The 22,801-nt window shown below is 33.5% G+C and overlaps 3 protein-coding genes and 1 pseudogene across 3 annotated transcripts; 2 read left to right on the forward strand and 2 right to left on the reverse strand.

Moving 5' to 3' along the window:
• The first annotated feature begins 1,856 nt into the window (after nucleotides 1-1,856).
• LOC123909204 lies at nucleotides 1,857-3,880 on the forward strand (annotated as a pseudogene).
• A 50-nt stretch (nucleotides 3,881-3,930) lies between these two features.
• LOC123910885 (elongation factor 1-alpha) lies at nucleotides 3,931-7,265 on the reverse strand. The gene is made up of 3 exons (XM_045962169.1): nucleotides 6,755-7,265; nucleotides 5,204-5,675; nucleotides 3,931-5,107 (listed from the first exon to the last, which is right to left on the reverse strand). Exons 2-3 carry the CDS (start codon nucleotides 5,663-5,665, stop codon nucleotides 4,226-4,228), a joined length of 1,344 nt encoding a protein of 447 aa, XP_045818125.1. The 5' UTR covers nucleotides 5,666-5,675; nucleotides 6,755-7,265; the 3' UTR covers nucleotides 3,931-4,225.
• A 2,049-nt stretch (nucleotides 7,266-9,314) lies between these two features.
• LOC123910886 (ras-related protein RABB1b) lies at nucleotides 9,315-14,027 on the forward strand. The gene is made up of 6 exons (XM_045962170.1): nucleotides 9,315-9,527; nucleotides 9,625-9,764; nucleotides 11,396-11,478; nucleotides 12,382-12,586; nucleotides 12,700-12,768; nucleotides 13,707-14,027. The coding sequence occupies exons 1-6, from the start codon at nucleotides 9,482-9,484 to the stop codon at nucleotides 13,797-13,799; spliced, it is 636 nt and encodes a 211-aa protein (XP_045818126.1). The 5' UTR covers nucleotides 9,315-9,481; the 3' UTR covers nucleotides 13,800-14,027.
• A 2,106-nt stretch (nucleotides 14,028-16,133) lies between these two features.
• On the reverse strand, nucleotides 16,134-21,323 carry LOC123910887 (pre-rRNA-processing protein ESF2). The gene is made up of 7 exons (XM_045962171.1): nucleotides 20,905-21,323; nucleotides 19,707-19,770; nucleotides 19,538-19,605; nucleotides 18,780-18,869; nucleotides 18,566-18,696; nucleotides 16,614-16,739; nucleotides 16,134-16,482 (listed from the first exon to the last, which is right to left on the reverse strand). The coding sequence occupies exons 1-7, from the start codon at nucleotides 21,167-21,169 to the stop codon at nucleotides 16,465-16,467; spliced, it is 762 nt and encodes a 253-aa protein (XP_045818127.1). The 5' UTR covers nucleotides 21,170-21,323; the 3' UTR covers nucleotides 16,134-16,464.
• Nucleotides 21,324-22,801: the final 1,478 nt, after the last annotated feature.

Here is a 22,801-nt window from a genome sequence, read left to right on the forward strand (position 1 = left end):
AACAATATATGAAGCATCAAGCTGATAAACACAGAAAAGATGTGAAATTCCAAATTGGAGAATTGGTTCTGGTTAGGCTACAACCTTACAGACAACAGTCAGTAGCATTGAGAAAGAATCAAAAATTGGGAATGAGATACTTTGGTCCATTTGAGATTATAGATTGTGTTGGTAAAGTAGCTTATAAGTTGAAATTACCAGACAATGCTAAGATTCACCCTGTTTTCCATGTGTCCCAACTCAAGCCATTTAAGGGAACTACTGATCAACAGTATCTACCTTTACCCTTAACTATGGCTGATACTGGTCCTATTATTCAGTCAGCTGCAATTCTGCAAGCTAGGACTATTATGCAAGGATCACAAAAAGTCCATCAGATACTAGTTCAGTGGGAGCAACAATCAAAGGAAGAGGCCACTTGGGAAAATTTACATGACTTGCAGCTCAAGTTTCCTGCTCTCAACCTTGAGGACAAAGTTGTTTTTAAAGGGGAAGGTATTGTAATGAGGCCAAATGTGACACAGCTTCTAGAAGAGAATGTGTCAGCAGCACAATCACATGGGGATCCACAAAATGCGCTAGAAATGGAAACAGTTGAGGAGAATAACAAATTGATGGGACCACGTAGAGGCCAAAGAGCAAGAAAATCGCACAGCATGTGGAAGACGTTTTGCAAATGATTCCTTATATCTATCCTACTCCACATTCTTATCTCATTATGTGTAATTTGAGTGTAGTTGATATTTCTCTCTCTAAAGACTCTCTTAATTTACACTTGTTATTCATTTCTCTGTTTTGAGATCTGGATCTATCCTTTGATTAATGCAATTGCCTTCATTTCCTTCCTTATTCGCATAATAGAACTTTTGTCTATTACAGAGCTCATATCCAATTAATTAATTTATTAATTAATTATTTTTAAATAGGAATCTAATTAGCCTTTTAACTTTATTTGATTATTTAATCAATTAAGGCTCATAATTGATAAATAGCTAATATAATTATATAAAAATATTTGTCCACATAATATTATTGGAATATAATAAAATATTGCAACAAGCAGCAATTTGGAAAAAAAAATGAACATAATGTTGCTCTTGGCACTAGGGAAGATCGACACAGTAACACCATGGAAATAATTTACAGAGCAAGGACGATGTGTTATCATGTGCTTGACAAACGAATGTTGTGATTTTGTAGTGGCGTGGACATCTTGATACCAATGATCACTAGAACCTCGTGGTGTGGGAGCTTGGAGTTTAAAATAGTGATTCATCTGACTCGGTGATAGCTCTAACATATGCATACTTTTTAGTAGTAGCTTATCTATATAAAGCTTGCTTATTAGTCAAGTTATACGAGTGTTCCTACTTCATTTTCTATGTTTTATGTTTTATAGGTCAAAATGCATGAATAAGAGGAAAAGTACACAAATAATGCATACTTTGACGACTTATGGACCAAGGATCCTTTATGAGGCAATTGATAGACATGCCTTAACGAAGGGCAAGTGAAAAACAAAGACAATGGTTATTTACGTGGTTAAGGTTTAAGGCTATTAATCCATCACCAAAGGCAAGGAAATGTGAAAAGTCGAGTTTTCAGCACCCTGCTGAAGCAGTTGCTCGCCCATGCCAAATCTAGACGCTCGAGTCAGCCCTTGCAAAAGGCCAATTGGACGTGCCTTGAGCTTTACATGGCTGTGCCAAATCCTACATGGCCATGGTTGATTTTCCTTAAATTAAAGGGTAACGGTGAGGAAAAGAGTTAAGTTTGTTAGATTAAATCAAATATCACTATAAATATTAAGAAGCAGGTAGAACAATACTTGACCATTGTTACAATTGTCATTATTAATGGAAGTCTTTTTCAGTATTGATCCTATAAATATTTGTTTAAAAAATGTGATAGGGATTGGAACAAGTGAGAAAGTATACAAATGAGTTTTGAAAGGAGAATAAGAAGCCGTGGATCATGATACCAAACATGGAATTAGAGGCTTTTTAGCGGAGATTTCAAGTTTAGGAAGAATGAAACACAGAAATTTGTTGGGTTTCAAAGGTTGGAGTAAAGGAAAAGGAGGGAAATTTATATTGGTTTATGATTACATGGAGAATGAGAGTTTAGACAAAAGAATCTTTGAGTGTGAAGAGACCAAGTTGCATAACTTGGAGCAAAGAATAAGAGTTTTAGAAAATGTAGCTAGTGGAGTTTTATATCAACATGAAGGTTGGGAATTTGAGCATAGAGACATAAAAGCAAGTAATGTACTACTTGACAAAGATATGAATCCAAGAATAGGTGATTTTGGACTTGCTAGGTTGCAGCATCAAGAACTAGTAACTGAATCCACAAGATTGGTAGCCGGTAGGGACCTTAGGGTACATGGCACCAGAATTACTCAAAGTTGGCAAACCATTAACTGCAAATGATGTTTATAGTTTTGGAATATTGGTTGTGATGGATGAGCCACCATTGGTTGAATTGGTATTCTCCCTTATGGAGAAAGGTGAATCGAGTAATGCAATCGATGATCGTATAAAGGATCAAATAGTGTAAATATAACACTGGTAGCTGAGAGATTGCTTTATTTGGGTTTGTTATGTGCTAGTGCTAGTTTTGACCCTTGTGTTAGGTCTACCATGAGACAGATTGTGAAAGCTTTGGAAGGTATAAAATGCACCTGAGTGTAATGAAGAGTGTGTTCATGTTAGTCTTATTGGAAAAATAAACTTAGCAGCATCTTGGAGTGTTTCACTGAGAAGGAAAGTGAGAACTGATAGAACAGATGGGAGAAGTGAGCTCAATTATGCAGATGTTAGCAAAGCAAATGCAACAACAATGAACAGAGTAAACGGATCGGTCGAAAGTCACTTATCCAACTTCTTAGGCTTAACTACACATTTGGTCCCTTACGTTTATTTTAGGTTTCAATTTGGTCCCTTATGTTTAAAAAGTATCAATTTGATCCCTTACGTTTATTTTAGGTTTCAAGTTAGTCCTTTCCGTTAGTTTTGTCACTAACACCGTTTGAACAGTACACGTGTCAGCGTGTCCAAGTGCCACGTGTCAGTCCACATATGCAAATTGACTGCCACATGTGACAAAATTGACGGAAAGGACTAACTTGAAACCTAAAATAAACGTAAGGGACCAAATTGATACTTTTTAAACGTAAGGGACCAAATTGAAACCTAAAATAAACGTAAGGGACCAAATGTATAGTTAAGTCAACTTCTTATCATATCATCATATTCTATCATTATCCAACTTCCTATCATATCGTACCTCTAAACTATCATTATCCAACTTCCTATTATATCGTACCTCTAAATGGGCCCTAAGAAAAGAAAAAGAAAAAGCAAAAAAAAAAACTAAATTAAAGTGTCCTGTACTTGTCAATTTTAACGTGATAGTCATACTTAAACTTATCAAGATCACTTAAGATTTGTCTCAAGATTTGTCTGTTCACTCAAATAGGAAATAAATCTAAATGTAAAGAGTTAGATATATAGCGATTTAAATTTCAATCTTTAACCAGGAAATCGGAAATTTTAAAAAAAAGTTTTTTTTGCTAATATCAAAAGTATTTTTTTAATGACATTAAACAAAGAACAAACCACCACAAAAATGAAATATTTGATTGTGTTTGTAAAGATTTAACTTTGGTTTTCAATCATGTTAATAGATAACAAAAAATATTGTTAAATTAACTTGAAATAATGAAAAACTTGTATATTCAGTCCTGTTGAGCAATTACTTGAATGATATATTGCATAATACCAGAACAACTCAATGGACACTGTATTTCAAACCTGCCTTTCAAATAAAATTGCAGACACTATCAAATATCAAGCATGTTAAGTCACACACCACATAATTAATCAAAGCTAGATATTTGCACATGAATTTTAAATATAAAAACAGATATAAATAAAAGGTTGACAAAATTGTCATATAAATTTAAAATTTAAAATAAAATGCAATTCAAACATCCCTCAGCAGCAAAATGAAGATATAAGATCTTATAGCTGCATATTGAAAATGAAGTACTCAGACTCTTAATAATTAAAACCAAAAACAGTACCATCGCCTATCAAGAACCCAGTTCTGTAAGTTAATAAAACTGGAAAAATAAAACTTGAAAAACAAAGTACTAAGACTCAGACAAGATAACAAACTACTATAAAGAAACAACAGCTTAAGCAGTAACCATGGTGTGAAATCACTTCTTCTTTGCAGCAGCCTTGGTGACTTTGGCTCCAGTTGGGTCTTTCTTCTCAACACCCTTGATGACTCCAACAGCAACAGTTTGACGCATGTCTCTGACAGCAAAACGACCAAGAGGAGGATATTCAGAGAAAGTCTCAACCACCATGGGCTTGGTGGGAATCATCTTAATGATACCAGCATCACCATTCTTCAAAAACTTGGGCTCCTTCTCAATTTCCTTACCAGATCGTCTGTCGATCTTGGTGACAAGTTCAGCAAACTTCACAGCAATGTGAGAGGTGTGGCAATCGAGCACTGGTGCATAACCGTTTCCAATCTGTCCAGGGTGGTTCATGATGATAACTTGGGATGTGAAGTTGGCAGCTTCCTTAGCAGGGTCATCCTTGGAGTTGGATGCAACAAAACCACGCTTGAGATCCTTGACTGCAACATTCTTAACATTGAATCCGACATTGTCTCCTGGAAGAGCTTCAGTGAGAGCCTCGTGGTGCATCTCAACAGACTTAACTTCAGTTGTCAAACCAGTGGGACCGAAAGTGACAACCATACCGGGCTTCACAACACCGGTTTCAACACGTCCGACTGGCACAGTTCCAATACCACCAATCTTGTAAACATCTTGCAATGGAAGCCTGAGTGGCTTGTCTGAGGGTCTCTTGGGCTCATTGATCTGGTCAAGAGCTTCAAGGAGGGTTGGTCCCTTGTACCAGTCAAGGTTGGTGGACCTCTCAATCATGTTGTCACCCTCAAAACCAGAGATTGGAACAAATGGAATTTTGTCAGGGTTGTAACCGACCTTCTTCAAGTATGAAGAAACTTCCTTCACAATTTCATCGTACCTAGCCTTGGAGTACTTAGGGGTGGTAGCATCCATCTGAAATAAAGATTGAAACCAAAGTCAGAATCCGAAACACAACATAACAAATAGTAAATGATGATATAATGTATATAAAACAAGCTAGAAATTCACCTTGTTACAACAACAGATCATCTGCTTCACTCCAAGAGTAAAAGCAAGAAGAGCATGCTCACGGGTCTGACCATCCTTAGAGATACCAGCTTCAAAACCACCAGTGGTGGAGTCAATGATAAGGACAGCACAATCCGCCTGGGAGGTTCCAGTAATCATGTTCTTGATGAAATCACGATGTCCAGGAGCATCAATGACTGTGCAGTAGTACTTGGTGGTTTCGAATTTCCACAAAGCAATATCAATGGTGATACCTCTTTCACGCTCAGCCTTAAGTTTGTCAAGAACCCAGGCATACTTGAATGACCTCTTGTTCATTTCAGCAGCTTCCTTCTCAAATCTCTCAATGACACGCTTGTCAATACCTCCTAGCTTGTAGATCAAGTGACCAGTGGTGGTTGATTTTCCAGAGTCGACATGTCCAATGACGACAATGTTGATATGAACCTTTTCTTTACCCATGATGTCTTAACTGCAATTCACAAAAGTTTCACAATTCAGAACTAACGCCAATTGAAAAATAATTCATCAAATTGAAAACCACTAATTGATTATCAATAGTTTAAAACCAGAAAACAAACCAGAAAACAACTAAGATTATCAATAGTTCAAAACCAGCTTAACCAAATAATAATCAAACTCAGCTTATCAATAATTCACTTCCTTAAGTAAATACAACTCAGCTCATCAATAGTTCAAAAGATAAAATTAAAACAAGCTTAACAAAAATAAGAATCCAACTCAGCTTATAAAAGTTCAAAAACAACAAATACAAAACCAGCTTAACCAAATAACAATCAAACTCAGCTCACATCAAAATTTTCAAAACAAGCTTAGCCAAATAAGATCTAATCAAACATAGATAACAAAAACATGTAATTTATACAACTTTCAAAATAGATATAAACTAGATCCAATCCAATTTTGAAAAACACCATGAAAGATAAACATGAATTCATGTTACACCATACAAAAAGTAAAACCAGATAATAACTTTTCATATGTAAAAAATGTCACTGTTTAAACTATCATAAACAAACACAATCAAATCTAAACAATAAAAACATCATTTTCATCAAATAAACAACATGAATTAAAGTCAAAGACTTATCTTAATAGATCCAAAATCAAGCAACCAAAACATCAAAAGCTCAAAACTTTCTAGACCATATTATAAGATTTAAACATAAAATCAACAGATCTATAAATTCATGAAAAAACAATCGGTTCAAAAAGCTAAAAACAAATCAAATATCACATACACTAATTGATTCATCCATAATTAAAATTTCTCAAAAATGAAACAGAAATGAAATGAAAAAAGTCATAGTTAAATTCAAATTTAAAATTGATTCATCCACTATCAACACATGCAAATTAATAAGAAATGAACCGAACAAAATGATAAATTAACACAAAATCAGAATTTATCAAACACAAAACAAAATCAAAACATGGAAATTAAACAGAAATGAACCGGAAAAAAAAATCATGATATAACAGAACAACAACACAGATCGAAAGAAAAAGATTAGAATCAAAGGATTATACCTTAGCAGAAATGAAATCGAAGGATGTGTACTCGTTCGGAATTCTCAGCCGCACAGAGACTGAGCTATGGAATAACGAAGAGTGATAATGAAGAAAACTAGGGTTCGAACATTTTTATAGTGAGAAAGATAATATTCATATTCCAAAATGGTCCTTGGATTTGTTTGGATTTCCTGTTATACCCTTTGTTATTTGAACGTTGATCTTGTTTTGCACTGATAAGGAAAGATACGTGTGAATTACTCGCGTGAGTTTCTTCTAGGTCTTTCTTAGATTTGTCGTCACGCGCTGGGTGATTCGCGTGTGGAATATGCTTTTAGTGAGTTTTCTTAAGTAAGAAGGATAATAATAATAAGATAAGATAATACTATCATAAGATGAAGGTTAGAGTATGTGACGACGTCGTTTATTGAGGTTTGCTGAAAGTGAATACTAACATCGGTTTGGGCTCTTCATCGACTGTGGCTAATCCCAAAATAAAAAAGGATGAAGGATTCTTCTTTAGAAAATTAATTAATTAATTAATTAATAATCCAAGGTTATACTCCCTCCCTCTCATGATATAAATAAAAAAAATATTTTCACACTTATTAAAAAAAGTAAAATATAATAATTTTAAGGATGATTTTTTGTGTTTTTGTTGAAATAAGTTTCATGGAAAGATGTAAAAAGAATTTTTATTGGTTATTGATTATGGGGAAAATAAGATAAAGTAAATTAAGTAAAAATTTATTTTAAAAATGATAAAAGTTGATTTTTTTTGCTTATAATTTGGGACATGAAAAAGTGATTTTTTGTGCTTATAATATGGAACGGAAGGAGTATTATTTCATCGGTCTTGATATTAAGAATCCAAAAATAGAAATATTCTCTTAAATTTTGTGTAATTAATATGTGATCAAGTTTAAAAAGTGAATTAAATACATGAATTATGATAAAACAATTCATTTTTTGAATCACTAACATGTGTCCTAACTCCTAAGGACACACATTAGCTTTTCCTTTATTTTATCAAGTAAAAAAGCAAAAACCATACAAAATGGAACCAAATATGAACTTGTTTGGAGGACCATTAGTGGCAGCTTGCACACATGTGCAAGGTGTGCGACGGCATCGGGCCTCAAAATTTTGAGGGTCTCAGCTCAAAATTTTGAGGTCCTATAATATTACTTATATATTATTTATACCTATAAAATATCAGATCTATATTAATAGATTAATTTTTAGGCCCTAAACTAATAGTTATATATTGTTAATGTTCATATAATATCATATGAGTATCAATAGATTAGTTATCTATACTCGTAAATATAGTTTTAGTCCATTTTAATCGTTGCATAAAATTTAAACTTAGATTAGGAGGTTCATTTTTGACGTTATATACAAAGATAATTATTTTGTATTTCTTATCCCATTTGATTTAATGTAATTGGTTTAATATTGATAATCTATATGTTTGCAAAAATAAAAATGATTTTTTTATATTATACGCAATTTAAATCGACAGTTTTTTTATTAAAAAATATTAAATATTAAATTTTTTATATTAAGGGGCCACTTTTATATTTTGCACAGAGCCTCCTAAAATCCGGAGACGCCCCTGAGGACCATATATATCATATACACTCTATGACACTTTGACCATCCAGCTCAACCATGAGTTTCACCTTCAACATGTTCGACTCAGCTTAACCAATAACTTCACTTTATGCATGTCCAACATTCTCAACTCAACTCGACCATGATCTTCACCTTCAACATGTCTAGTTCAACTCGACCACGAGCTCTATCTTTGGCGTACCTATTTCAACTCGACTATGAGCTTTACCTTCAACATGCGATAGTTTTTTTTTTTTTTTTCTGACCATCCAGGTCATGTTGAGCCCAACCTTTATCAAGACAAGCTCTATGTTGTCATTAAGGTCATGTTGAGCTTCACCTTTAGTTCAACTATGTAATTCATTCGGACCTCGGCTTAGCCTGCCACGCATCTGGTACGAACATAGTGATGTGAGCTACGCGCGCTCCAGCTCCACATGATCTGCACGGACGAGTGACGTGAGTTGTAACAGCCCGGGCCCATTTTCTACGTATTTAGTAGGCAATCCCGGCTGTCACCTCACGATCTTCTCCACCCCCCTCTCTAGTGGAGTTTTTGCTTTCCGTGGGAATCGAACCACGTACCCTGGGGTTCAAATACGTGTTCAAAGGGTACGTGGTTCGATTCCCACGAAAAGCAAAAACTCCACTAGAGAGGGGGTGGAGAAGATCGTGAGGTGACAACCGGGATTGCCTACTAAATACGTAGAAAAGGAGCCCAGGCTGTTACATGAGCTACGTGTGACATAATTCTTAAATTAAATGCTTAAAGAGTGTCTGAGGACACTCGTTATCAAGAACCATTTAATTAATCAAAGTGCATTTTTAATAATTAAAATAACAATATCTATCCTTTAAACTCAATATAAAATACCTTGTCATCATAAAAAAACAACCTTAAAAAATATCTCCAAAAATAAACTCCAAAAAAATATATATAAAAAAGGACACCTTAGATGTTTCATTTTCATGCTCCTATAACACGTCACATTGTTTTTCTTTTGATTTAGGATTCAAATCCATCATCAATAATCATCCACATTCCACACTCAAAGAAACCCAACTTAAACGCTAACTTCTTCTCAATCATCTTCTTCCTTTAAACGACGTCGTTTCATCTCCGTAACCATGTCTTACGATTACCTCTTCAAGTACATCATCATCGGCGACACAGGTTCGTTAATTAATTAATCTCGACGACCCTTTTCTTTTCTCGCAATTGGGTATCTGATTCTGATTTCAAGTTTGGGTTTTTATTCCATGTGGTGCAGGTGTAGGGAAATCTTGCCTGCTCCTTCAGTTCACCGATAAGAGGTTTCAACCTGTTCATGATCTTACAATTGGTGTTGAATTTGGTGCTCGTATGCTTACCATTGATTCACGACCCATCAAGCTTCAGATATGGGATACTGTTAGTCTCTCTCTCTCTCTCTAGAATTTAATTATTATATTTTTAAATTTTTATTTTTTGGTTTGGTGTTTGAAATTAGGTGATAATATTAATTGAAGGGTATGTGTTAGAAGTTAGAAGTATACATAATCATAGAATGATAGAAAATAGGATAAGCACTTATACGGACATCCAATAGCAACTATGCGTTCTGTCAAATCACCCCACTTCAATGGCATGATATGGAGGAATAGTTGATTTTTATTGGATGTCATATTATATATTGACAGAATATATATTGTAATTAATGGATTTGAATGTTTCATAAAGTTGCATTATGAATATAGTTTTTGTAATTAATGGATTTGAATCTCTTTCACTCAAACCTCTGTCTTCACTGAAACCTTCTGAACTCATCTCTTTCACTCTCAAGTTTCAACCCTCTGTTTTAATTTATTTATTTTTAACCCTATTGTTGCTTCTTATAACCCTCTGTTATGAACTTATGAACATTTGGAATGATGTCTATGAAATATTAATTAATTAAGTTTATTTTGTTCATGTATTATATTTTTTTTATGTTTATGTGTATATGTATATACGTGAAGTTACAATTTTATCCTTGAGTAGAATCTTACGAATCGAGCTACGATCCCGATCTTACGATTCTCAACCAGCCTACCGATCCTACATAGGATCTCAAACCTGACTACATTGCTCCTGTGTGTTAAATGTAGATATAGATATTAGAACAAGGTGTCAAATTTGTCACAAAAAAAACGAGTCTTATTATATCACAAGTAGACAAGATGAAGGATGCTCCAATAAGCAAGATTTAGAGGTAGATAATCTATCTATGGACCTAATATAGTACATGACAAGTAGACCCCTTTATGATGTTTACTGACTTATGTAGCTGATTCTACTTAATGGAAAAATACTTGGTTGTTATTGTTGTTGCTGTTTTCATCACAAGTGATCAGTGTTGTTAAATGGTCGCCCTGAGGGAGTGGCATAGCGTGGTGGATTTTTTGACAACCTTCATATGCTATTTATGAGGGATGCCTGTCAAGGCTGCTCCATAGGCCACAATGGCATGTTTATATTGCTGATTTTTGGCTGGCTGTCATTAACAAAACTACAAGTTGATGCTTTGGATTAGCGGAAGCAGAAATTAAGGTGCTGCTTAATTCGGCTGGTATAGAAGAGATTATTGTTTAGACTTGTTCTACTTGCTAAATGAAAGATGTCTTCAATGAATATGAATATATATATGGGGTCCTTCTTTCCCTCTCACCCACGGAGATATTTTAACCCATCTCCTTCATGGTGTGAGTGAGTAGAAAACATATACTCTTGAAATCTAAAGTGGTTTTGGATAACAGATATCTACTTGATTTTGTTCAAACAAATACAACACATAAAACCTATTATTTATTCCCCAGGTTTCGTTAGACATCTTTATTTGTGGCACTGCTTTATTTTCTTTCTATTTATGCAACATTTCAATAAGACTGCCCTAAAATTTTGTAGTCATTCCTATCAAAATCAGTAATTGAAATTATATTTGACACTCATTTAGTTTGACAATCCGTGGTTGTAGTTTTCCATAAGATTCAAATACTGATGCTGAGTACGTTGTTTAATTGTAGGCTGGCCAAGAGTCTTTTAGATCTATCACTAGATCTTATTACAGAGGAGCAGCTGGGGCACTTCTAGTTTATGACATTACAAGGTGAATGGTGCTATTGTCTTTTTGACACACAATCATGATGTATCATGATGTGCAACTTGAGAATAATCCTAACTTTACATTCCCGCCTTTCTACACGCACCTTGCATAATATTTGCCACTTTGATGTTGATGTTCAGAATACTATTGATTGAAAATGCAAGAATAACTATTGATTGAAAAATATATGTGTGCGTAGTTAAAATCTCAGCTATTGTTTTTCAAATCAATAGTTATAATTACTTACTTTATCCTTTAAATGGCACTCCTCCCTTCACTCACGAGGAGTCAAATCCCGTACAACCGGAGTGAAATGCTGTATATTTCTGCATTTAGGTGTCTACAAACCTTTGGTGACTTACTGAAGCTTTATTATGGCCTTCTCTTTTATTATTGCTGATTTCCCTATTTGGAAGTTTCAAATCTTTTTAAATTGAACTCTAGAACATTTGTGGCTTGATGCATGTTTGGACCTTGGATTCACTCTTGGGATAGCCAAAAATGATTCTAAAGACAAAATTGTTTTGTTATGTTTGAAGGTTCCTGATTAGAATTGATAATGTCTCTAGAATTGATTCTAACTTGAAGCTGTAATTGAAGCTTTTTCCTTCAAACATGATTTTTACATTCAAATCTCTTTAAGAGACTTAAAATTGATTTTGTTGTGTTTGGATGTTCCTGATTAGAATTGATAGTCTGTAGAATTGATTCTATCTTGAAGTTACCACTGTCGGTGGTTTAGTTTGGTTTTTTTTTTGTTGCTTGCTTCTCAAGTTTATGAATTAATGCAGTATGTATCCCATTTTTCTTTTCTTTGGGGCCCCAAACAATATACACTTTTGTTCCATATAAACAAATCAATTTATGTCCTTCAATTGAAAACCAGAAAATTCTTTTGTTGATCAGGAGAGAGACCTTTAATCATTTAGCAAGTTGGCTGGAAGATGCTCGACAGCATGCGAATCCTAACATGACAATCACGCTCATAGGGAACAAGTGCGATCTGTCTCACCGAAGGGCGGTGAGCAAAGAAGAGGGAGAGCAATTTGCAAAGGAGAATGGACTTTTATTCATGGAGGCTTCTGCCAAGACAGCACAAAATGTGGAAGAGGTGATTGATCTCAATCAGTAGAAAGAAAGATGCAGCACAAATATATATATGGTAGCCTCAAGCATATTATAATTTTGGTTACCATGAAAAGTAATCTTGTGCTTATTCTGCAGGCTTTCATAAAGACTGCTGCAAAGATTCTTCAGAACATCCAGGATGGTGTCTTTGATGTGTCCAATGAGGTAACTATCTACAGTCAGCTCCATTTTAAAAGATGTGCGAAATTAATTGTGATGTTCGCATTGGTCCAATGCCACACCTATATGGCACTGGGTTTATAAATCAAAATCCATGTGGTGGACTGTTTGTTTAAGATAAAGAAATAATCATTTTCTGATGAAAGAATTTAGAGATTAGTTTTTAGAGATTTTATGTGAAGTAGAAGCTAATTTGTGTTTGCTTAAAATAATAAAAATTACCTTTTTAATCTTTTCTTGTATTTACTGCACTAATAAAAATCAGATTACGTTTTAGAAGCTACTGAAGATAACTTCTCATTTGACCAGAAAATACATTTTGATTATTTTAAAAGCTTACACAAAAACGATCAAAATCCTTAAAAATAATTTCGTTTGTTAAAAAGATGATTTTTTGTCAAGTAATAAATGAGCATAGTTTTTCAGTTGGGTCTGTGTCCTGAGAATGAATGGTCACATCCTGTTTTGTTATTATCCCTATTACTAGGTGATATGCTTATAAGAATTGTTTTCAATTGTCTTGTAAATTATCATGAGATATACCTTATGGTATTGATTCGTGGTTTCACCAAAATGAGTCAAATGAAGCAGAAGCATGGATGCTTTTTCTTCTTTCCATGCATAAAGCAAATAAATTTTAAAGGAAATCTTCCTGGGATTTGGATCCCTTACTTTCATGCAATTATGCAGTTGCTAATCTTGGTCGACAGCTCAAGATCAAATGAGTCACACGTTTTATCAACAATGTATTTTGGACCTGATTTACCAAAGTTAGTACGTGAGTCATCCAATCTTGATTCAACAGTCAAAGTCGTACGACTGCGTCAAATGCTTGATTCCTTGTATTTAGAGTACCCGTGTCCATTTTCCTGCTACCCAATGTTTCTTTATGGCTAAAATTTTCAATGCATATATTATTGCAGACATGTGGTATAAAAATTGGCTACGGACGTCCACAAGGCCAAGCAGGAGGCAGAGATGGAACTGTTGCTGCAGGAGGTGCATGTTGCAGCTGATTGGGAGGAAAACAATTCTGAATCTAATCCTTTTGTGCATCTGTCTCTAGAAAACTGAGTGCATACTCTTTTAGACTTGACATGGAACTTTTTTTTATAGCACTACAATTTCATGTATAGCTTTAATCTCAAAGGCCTTATGACAAATTTGACTGAATAGTTGTTAAGTTCTAGTAAATGTTTAAAATTGTTGGCTGTTATGTGAAATACCGTTATGGAATTGTTCTATGTCGCGTTTTTTATTTGGCTCGTTTCACTACATTATATCAAACAAGTATGAAGTTGTTTGGTTCATGGTTAGAATTTATTGTTGACGTTTATGGTGAAAAGTTCATTGAGGAACACATTGCTAAGGTCATAACTAGCTTCTTTCAAAATATATTTTAGTTTGAGAAGGAAAGAAAAAAAAGGTAGTTGTTGACGTGGTTCAGAATCGAATCACCTTTCGATCAATTTAACTGTTAATTGGCACAGTCTACAGTTCAGTTATTTGAGCGGTTCAACTGCGGTTTCACTCCGGTTCGAACCGTTTAAAGTAGTTGAACCATGACCTTGTTCAATTTTAAAACATTGATTCTAATGACTTCACAAAGGAGGAGGTCCATTATTCCTCAAAACTGATGAAAACTACGGCTGCGAGGACATGGTAAATTTGGTTTTCTATATCTTCAACTATGGAGGAGATTGGGAAAGAGCCAAACCCTACTTCATTTTTCTGAGTATTAGAAACCAAGGAATATAGGTGAATTCAGACCAATATCGTCAATTATTTTTCACATTTCATGTGTCTGATACCTAATTTTATAGAAGTGTTAGAATTTAGAGCTTGTTAACAAATATAAGGCCTGAATAGCAGATGATTGTTCTCCATAATACAACTCAATTGATAGTTTCAAGACACGTTGAAATGAACGGGCCTAACAATTTGTTTTTTTTTTCCTTCACTTCTCCACACTTAACGCGTGTGAGTTTAGCCACTATGTTACATGACAACAAAAAAGTAGTCTATCATGTTTTCAAGCGTTTTGAAAATGAGGATAATGCTCATAGTTCATAAAAAGATTATTCCACATTAGTTTATGCTAAATTATGGGAAAATTCAGAGTCTCCCTCATGTACATTTTGGTTTGGCTTTACAGTGTGGTGATGATATGGAGACCAGAAAGGACTGCATTTGGGTGAAACAGACATGGGTTGAATTTGCTATATGGTTAAAGAAAATGATTATTAGTGTTGTGAAAATAAGGAGATGCCTCTAGAGTCAACAAGTAGAAAGTCATGGTCAGAAATAAGAATTGTTGTCTTATACTCTTATTAATGGCAAATGGGATATTTGTGTCAATGTGTGATCATCAGAGATGATGGTGAATTGATTATAGGCTTATAGCAACAGCAATACAACAGAGAGAGGCTGTGTGTTTGAGGCTTTGGTTGATCTTTGCTAGACAGATGTTTTTAAAAATTCAAACTAGAAAAGACTAAAATTTTGTTATATAAGTCAAACTATATTCATATATGCTGTTATAAGTTGTTTTCATAAACTATCTTAAATAGCTTATAAAATTAGTTGAAGACAACTAATAGATAAGATATGTCATAAGTTGTTTCTATAAGCTCTAACAACAGTCTCACAACTCACAAGTGATTATGAATTATGATTTATGACAGTAAATAAGGACAAATAAGCTTAATTCAACACAGTCTAACCCATATATATATATATATATATATATATATATATATATATATATATATATATATATATATATATTTTAGAATGGCATTTGAGGATTGCAAAGCTTATAAGTTTTAACCTTATTTCTTTTGTTTGTAAACATCTTAGGAAGAGAGGCTAACCACTAGCTCATCTACTGTATTAACTAAGTTTGCTTTGGTAAATTCTGATTCAATCGGTTCTGATTTCTTGCCAAATTCTTTCAATTTAATTATTGAAAGAGAAAGAACAAAACGATACAAGAGACATGCCGAAACTGTGTGGCTACATACCGATGTTTTAAAAATCAAACCAAAGAAAGAATTGACAAGATCTCTAAATCATAATTCAATCAGATTGAACCAAATGACTAATAATTAAGTAAAAAAAAAATATTCACAAGAAAATCAATTAAACTAACTGCGATTCAACTCTGGTTCAATCTGATCAGACATCAATTGAATCATCCAGCAACCTAGCTTACTCAAGGTTCAATAACATTGCCAAAAACACGAAACTTAAGTCATTAAAAGTATGACATTTTTTATTAACATTGAAAACTCAAAATTCAGATAAGTACTAGTAGTTCATAAAAAGCCAGACTTTTCAAGAACCGAAAATGCGAAAACAATAATGCTATATTCAAAATCAAATAACATTATATTGGAACAAAGTACTCACATTCTAGACAACAACAGATTTGGAGTTTACAATTCATAACTTGACATTCTGTATTAGTGACAAAACAATGCATGGAAAACCAGATCTTGCCCAATTTAGAAATTTCAACTCCAGTTGACATTATTGCCTGTTATGAATACAGATTACTTTGGTTTCCAGTTTCAAAATCTGAATAAAAAAGAAAACTATTTTCTAGATGGATCATTGCAAGTGAATAAATACATCAAGGTAGCATCACCGCATGTTGGAAGATCAATATCAATACATGCATTACGAGCCGCCAAATACCTGCAAGGGTCATAGTGGAAAATCTTCAATTAAGAACTAATGGTTTCACACATGTTGACATATTTACTAAAAAATAAAGACAGCGCAATAACAAAAACAACGGAACAATAAATAATTAATCTTGTACTTACTGCATCTAAAAAATCATCTGACAAGTCAGTTTTACTTCCTTTAGCGTTAGCATTGATAGGCTTTGTTTGAGGGAAATGCCGAATCACTTTTTCCACTTGTACCGAGTCTTGTTGAACCTTCTGCTTCTGTGCAAGCCGAATGAAATTATATCAATATGAAATGATTCATCAACATGCATGATACTCATTGAAATTTGTAAAATATAGATACAAAGAAGTAGCTGAATTATTATTAATTTTACTTCTCATTAAAAATTTTGTGGAGTAAGTTATGTGAGCCAGTGTGATGAAAACATAAGCAAAAAGAAGTATATCGCCACAAGTTCTTGCGGATTGAAGGAAAAAGTTAACAATATTTTGTCTAAAACAAGTTCTTCCATTCCACAACACAATCATAGCTACAGAGCTTGCCAGTCTATTCCGACTTTAGAGTTAATATAATTCAAGTCAGAAAAAAAATTATACAATTGAAAAATATTAAGCACATGCAAGTGGACCACAAAATAAAAAGGGATTAGAAATTCATAATACACAATTTTCTATGGATTGCAAAGAGAAGTGACAGAGATCTAGCAAGCATATAATCAAACATCATCAGGCAGGAAGAATGAGATTTAGTTTGCCAAAAACCAATACGGCAATACCAGTTGCAAGCTCCTTTAAACCATATATGCCAAGCACGTCACAAACCAACATCTTAAATTTGCAGATAACTCCAAACCCAATATAACTAATTTAAATTATTGTTGTTCTCGAAATTGGATTTATTTATTTAATTTATCCACAATCTCATTGTTAGGTATGGGGCCTCCTAAGACTAAGAGAGGGCTGGATTCAAAGCCTCAAACAGAATATATTGGCTGATAGTCTCAATCAGTTGGTAAAAAACAACTGAATTGTTATAGAACAGAGATAATACACCCTACCACCATTACAGAGAGAATTTTCATGGGTTAATCTTAGAAAATGATTTAAATGAATGAAGAATTTTATTCCACTTGAAAACCATATCACGGGTTAAAGTCACGGAAAGCAATAAAAACACATGACAGCCATTTGAAAACCAAAAGGAAACAATGGGGAAGCCAGTGCAAGAGCTTGTTACTTTTTTTTTTGACACAAAAATGCTTGTTACTTTAAAACAATAAAAATATATTTTATTTTGAAGCCAAAAGCAATAAAACAAACATGATATTTCAAATTAGAAAACTCAATAATAGGCTAGTGCTACGGTGGACCATTTTCATAAGTGGTCCACCGTGGTCTAGTGCCTAAAATTATCAGAAATTCCAACAACTGTCAATAATATTCTTTAAGATAAAAAATTACAACTCTCCTAGTCTTTACGGCTAAAAGAATGACATAATTGAAGTCAGCTCAATACAGGTTACATTCTTATTTTTCATCGTCTTAATCAAACCGATATAAATTAAGTCATTATTTTAGTCATAAAAACGAGGATGATCATTAACTTATACTTTCAAACAACAATGTATGTTGTCGTTGAAATCTTAAATATTTTTTAAAAATTAGTCCATGATGGACCACTTGTAGGAGTAGTCCATATTAGAATTTCCCTCAATAATAATGTTATGCTTCATCACTTGCTAATTTCAAGTTCCAATTACTGGACAACTTTTTCTATTAACTAAAATTGCTATCCATTTTGCAACCAGCCAAAGCCAATTAATAAAAAAAAAAAATATACACATTACTTATTTCCCTAATGGAAACCACTCTTACAATTCTGCTTATTTGATATGACCCAACCAATAGCAGAAAAAGGTGGTAAAAAACTCCTTTAACCAACACCGATAAAGCTGATCAATAGACAAAGATTATAGAGAGATACCTATTTATTTTCTTATCAGGGAAATATTGAAATTGAATTAAGTCATAGAACGATAACTTCATTTAGTTTTAAGTTTTGGTCAAGTGCAAAGACAGTGTACCTTTTTTATCCTCTCCTCTATAGCGTTAGAAGCACGCGACTGATCAACTTTGGATATATAGAAGTCCCTCTCTTTCTTGGCAGCAGAAATTTCTATTGCCACTTGTTGCTCCCGAGTAGCTCTCTTGAAAGCTGTTACAAATATATTTTTTGCTTTAGCTTGAGCTGCTTATTCATCAATAAATAAAATCAAGAACTGATCATAAAGTGATTACCTAGTTCTTCAGTTAGATCATCCCACTTGAACTTGCTTAAGTACTTAATATTCCAAAGGTCATAGTAGAAAGATGACCTCTTCCTTCCCCCTTAAAAAACACAATACAATTCAGAAACTTACAAAACGAAATCATTGCAAACAGACATGAAAAAAAAATCCCAGTAAACACTGTTATGCACACCTTTTACTTATGTTTCTCCAAATATTAATTAAAAAAATAGTTCTAGAGTCGGTGGGGTAGTATCGTGATTTCCATTAAAGGACTAAATAAGAAATAGCAACACACATATCCCCTTCGTTAAAAAGAGTATGTATAGCACCCTAAAAGTACATAATCCTGCTAACACCAAATACTTTCACATAATCTATACAAGTAAACCCTCATTCCAGAGTCAATTAAAAGAAGAAAAAAAAATTATGTTCCTATTTATTTCGTGTTTTAGGTATCCAACATATTATCAATTACTAAATTTCAATTTATATCTGTATCTTTGTGTGACTAACAATAGACATAACTGTAGAAAGATAACATAGGAGACAAAAGCCAATGCAAGTGATATACCAATTTTTTATAGGCAAATGTCAATAACTGGTAAGTTAAGAGGAGAGGGAATTTGTTAGCAGCAGGGATCAAACCATTGGACTACACCTTTGGTGACAATGCAAGTGATATAGCGATACTCTAGAATTGAAAAACAACATGATGATTTCCATTCAAATGTAACTGGTAAAGAATGACAGTGAGCAAACAAATACCTATCTGTTCACCATTTAACATATTGGCAACCCTCTTGGCAACACATTTATTGGCAAATTCAACCCATCTACACAATCACAATGCAAAACAATCATCAAAACTTCAATCAGATACCAATCCAATTCAAAAACCAAATCAAATTAACATAAAAATAAAATAAACTATCACCCTTCTGAATAAGCTTGGTTTTGAGATGCCCGGGCCCGCTTATATTGCACTCTGGCATTAGAATCTGCTAAATTAAAAACAAATAAAAATAACCAACCTTAGAACTAACCATGTAGTAATATATTACTCTTTTCTTTCTATCTTGAATATTAGCAAAAAAATACTCATTTATTCAGCGGTCTCAAATATACAATTTTTTTTTAACTGTTTTTACTATATATTTAATAATGTCTCAAATATGTTTTATTTTCTGATGATTCTTTTAGTTTCATCAGATAAGTTCACACGAAGGGAACTTTAAAAAATGCACATGTATTTTATGGGATCAAGAAATTAATCGCATTCAACTATATTTCTTAATAAAACCGTATCATATAAGTGCATACGTATAAACTAGTTCTATAGAAAAAGATAAAATAAAGTCAAAGTGTTTTCATATAAGCTATAAGCTATCTTATGGAAATAAACAGAAAACAACTAACGAACATGTCATAAGTTGTTTCCATAAGCTCTCCTTAACAGTCTCACAAGTGCTTATCACGATAAATAAACTCAAATAAACCAATTCAAAAAGCCCCAAGTATGAGATTAGCAACTTGTTTGGATAAACAACTTATTTGCAACTTATAGCACAGACGCGTATCATGATAATCACTTATGTATATTCTATGAGCTGTTTTCATAAGCTGTATTGGAGAACTTATGAAAATAAGCTGAAAAAGGCTTAAAAAAAATATCATAAGCTGTTTTTATAAGTTCTCCCAAACAGTCTCACAAAACTTATGTCAGTAAATAAGCTCAAATATGTCGATCAAAATAGACCCTATGTATTGCTTATAATCCAAACCCGAGCAAGTACCGGCCCGTTTGGATTAGCTTATTTTTGAGCTTACAACTTATGCAATATATTATCATAAGTTTGTCGAGGTAGTTTATGATAAAATAGCTTATAAAAATACAATTTTCACTAGTGTGAACTTATAAAATAGCATAAAACCTAATTTATATTGCACAAACGGTTTGCATAAGCTCAAAAATAAGCTAATCCAAGCGGGTCCTAAATATCAAATATTTATTCAACAAATGTTCCTATCTTATCATATCCTATGATTTTTTATGTATTGAAATAAGATGCAATATGATAACAACAAATTAAAATCAAAAGAGAAAATTGAATGAAATTATTTGAATGAGTAACCTTGAGGAGCAAGAAAAATTCTTTGAATATCACCAAATTGAGAGAGAAGTTGTCGAAGCTTAACATGATCCATATGAGGAGGAATGCGACTCAAATAACAAACACCACGCTTATCAGCTTTCTCTGTTTCCTTCTCTAGCTTCTTCTTTAACTTCAATTTCTTCTTCAATTTCAATTTCAATTCCAATTCCGTTTTCTCTTCATTCGATTTTGTTGTTGTTGTTGTTGTTGCATCAATTTCGTTGTTTTCCTCTGAATTTTCCATTTTTTCTACTTTTTCAACTTCTTATGTGTTTGTGGTGTTGGAGTTGGGATGGCCGGTGGAATGCGACGCCGGAACGGTGCGGCGGTGTTGTTGCCGGAGTTTTGAGAATGGTTGAAGCGATTGAGAAGAAGGTTTAATTTAGGGTTTATGAATTGTTGTGACATATAGGAGACTCCACTAGTAACAAAACGACCTCGTTTTGCAGATTTTTATTTATTTATTTATTATATTAAATTAAAAAATAAAATCCACTTAATTATTATTTTTTGACGCATAATTATTTTCTTCTAAAAAAAATGTGTATTTTTTGTTTTGAATTTTTAAAAAATATTTAGCTCAATTTATTTTTTATTTTTCATATCCACATAAAGTATTTGTTCCGATTTGAATTTTTTTTAATAGAAATTTGAACATTATTGGCGCTAAATATGGGTATCTTTTTAGCTCTTAATTCAAATTTTAATTCTTCAATTCACTTTCATCAGACACAATTCTATTGATAATGTGGAACAATTTAACTAACGGTTACAATATTCTAGTTACTGTTGAAGAAGCTTATGGTTCTAGAGATGTGTTGAAGAGGGGATGTCGGTATGTGATTGAGGATGGTAGTAAAGAGTCATGGGTGAGAGAGGGAGGAGGTTTATGACATATTTCCTTCGTCCTAAAATATAAGGAAAAATTGGTGTATTTAGTCCAATTTTTTATTACCAAATACAATTGGTCGTGTTGCATCTCTCATATGGAGCATTTGGCAGAACAATAACGATGCGGTTTGGAATAATGTAAAACTGGTGCTGGAGCAGGTTGGCTACAATGCATTTCAGATGTGAAAGACTTGGTTTCATGCTACCAGGATGCAAAATAGCGATCAGCAGAACACGCGTATAACTACTGCTGCGACATGGGTGAAACCTCAAGACGGATGGATCAAATGTGACGTTGATGCAAGATTTTTTGAAAGCCAGTATGTTACTACAGTTGCTTGCTGCATTCAGAACAGCAACGACGAATTTCAATGGGCACAAACCCGCAAATTTAGCTTGCGGTTTTTGGCGGTGGTAGGAGAAGGTATGGCGATGCTTGAGGCGATACAACTAGCTATTCATCATGGGTGGTACTTTGTTATTTTTTAAAGTGATTGCCAAGTTTTAGTGAATGTCATTGCTTCTAATTACACGGGAGAAATTACACGGGAGAAACTGAATTTGGTTCTCTTATTACTAGCATTAAGAATAGTTTACTATTATTGTTCCACTTTGAGGTCAAGTTTGTACGAAGACAAGTGAATATGGTTGCTCACTCTCTTGCGAGGGTGACCATTTCCTATGCTAATCACCATTATTTCCATGTTATTTCTCCTTGTATTTTTTTTTTATAAAATCACAATGCATTTCATTCATAATATAATAGGTTCAATATAAGATGGACAATGATTAAAAACTTGGGGACTAGCATAAAAGCGAGATGTTTGAGCTAAATCATGAGCAACTTGGTTAGCTTGTCGTCTAACACAACTGATACTACATTTTTCATTCAAGACTAATAAACTACGACACTTGTCAATGATAGCTCCAAATTCAGTATTATTCCTTTGCCTTGAGTGAATTGCTTGTACTGCATATTGGAGTT

Source organism: Trifolium pratense, linkage group LG2 (genome assembly GCF_020283565.1).
Source record: "Trifolium pratense cultivar HEN17-A07 linkage group LG2, ARS_RC_1.1, whole genome shotgun sequence".
In the NCBI taxonomy this organism is placed as follows: Eukaryota; Viridiplantae; Streptophyta; class Magnoliopsida; order Fabales; family Fabaceae; genus Trifolium; species Trifolium pratense.

Bases quoted from the DNA above. Each gene is read 5' to 3' on its own strand.
- LOC123910885 (XM_045962169.1), bottom strand. From the start codon at position 5,665: ATGGGTAAAGAAAAGGTTCATATCAACATTGTCGTCATTGGACATGTC. The intron at 5,108-5,203 runs GTGAATTTCTAG...TCTTTATTTCAG, and splicing joins TGATCTGTTGTTGTAACAAG to ATGGATGCTACCACCCCTAA.
- LOC123910886 (XM_045962170.1), top strand. From the start codon at position 9,482: ATGTCTTACGATTACCTCTTCAAGTACATCATCATCGGCGACACAG. The intron at 9,528-9,624 runs GTTCGTTAATTA...CATGTGGTGCAG, and splicing joins CATCATCATCGGCGACACAG to GTGTAGGGAAATCTTGCCTG. The intron at 9,765-11,395 runs GTTAGTCTCTCT...GTTTAATTGTAG, and splicing joins AGCTTCAGATATGGGATACT to GCTGGCCAAGAGTCTTTTAG.
- LOC123910887 (XM_045962171.1), bottom strand. From the start codon at position 21,169: ATGGAAAATTCAGAGGAAAACAACGAAATTGATGCAACAACAACAACA. The intron at 19,771-20,904 runs GTTACTCATTCA...TTAATTTAGCAG, and splicing joins AATTTTTCTTGCTCCTCAAG to ATTCTAATGCCAGAGTGCAA. The intron at 19,606-19,706 runs GTGATAGTTTAT...GTGATTGTGTAG, and splicing joins AACCAAGCTTATTCAGAAGG to ATGGGTTGAATTTGCCAATA.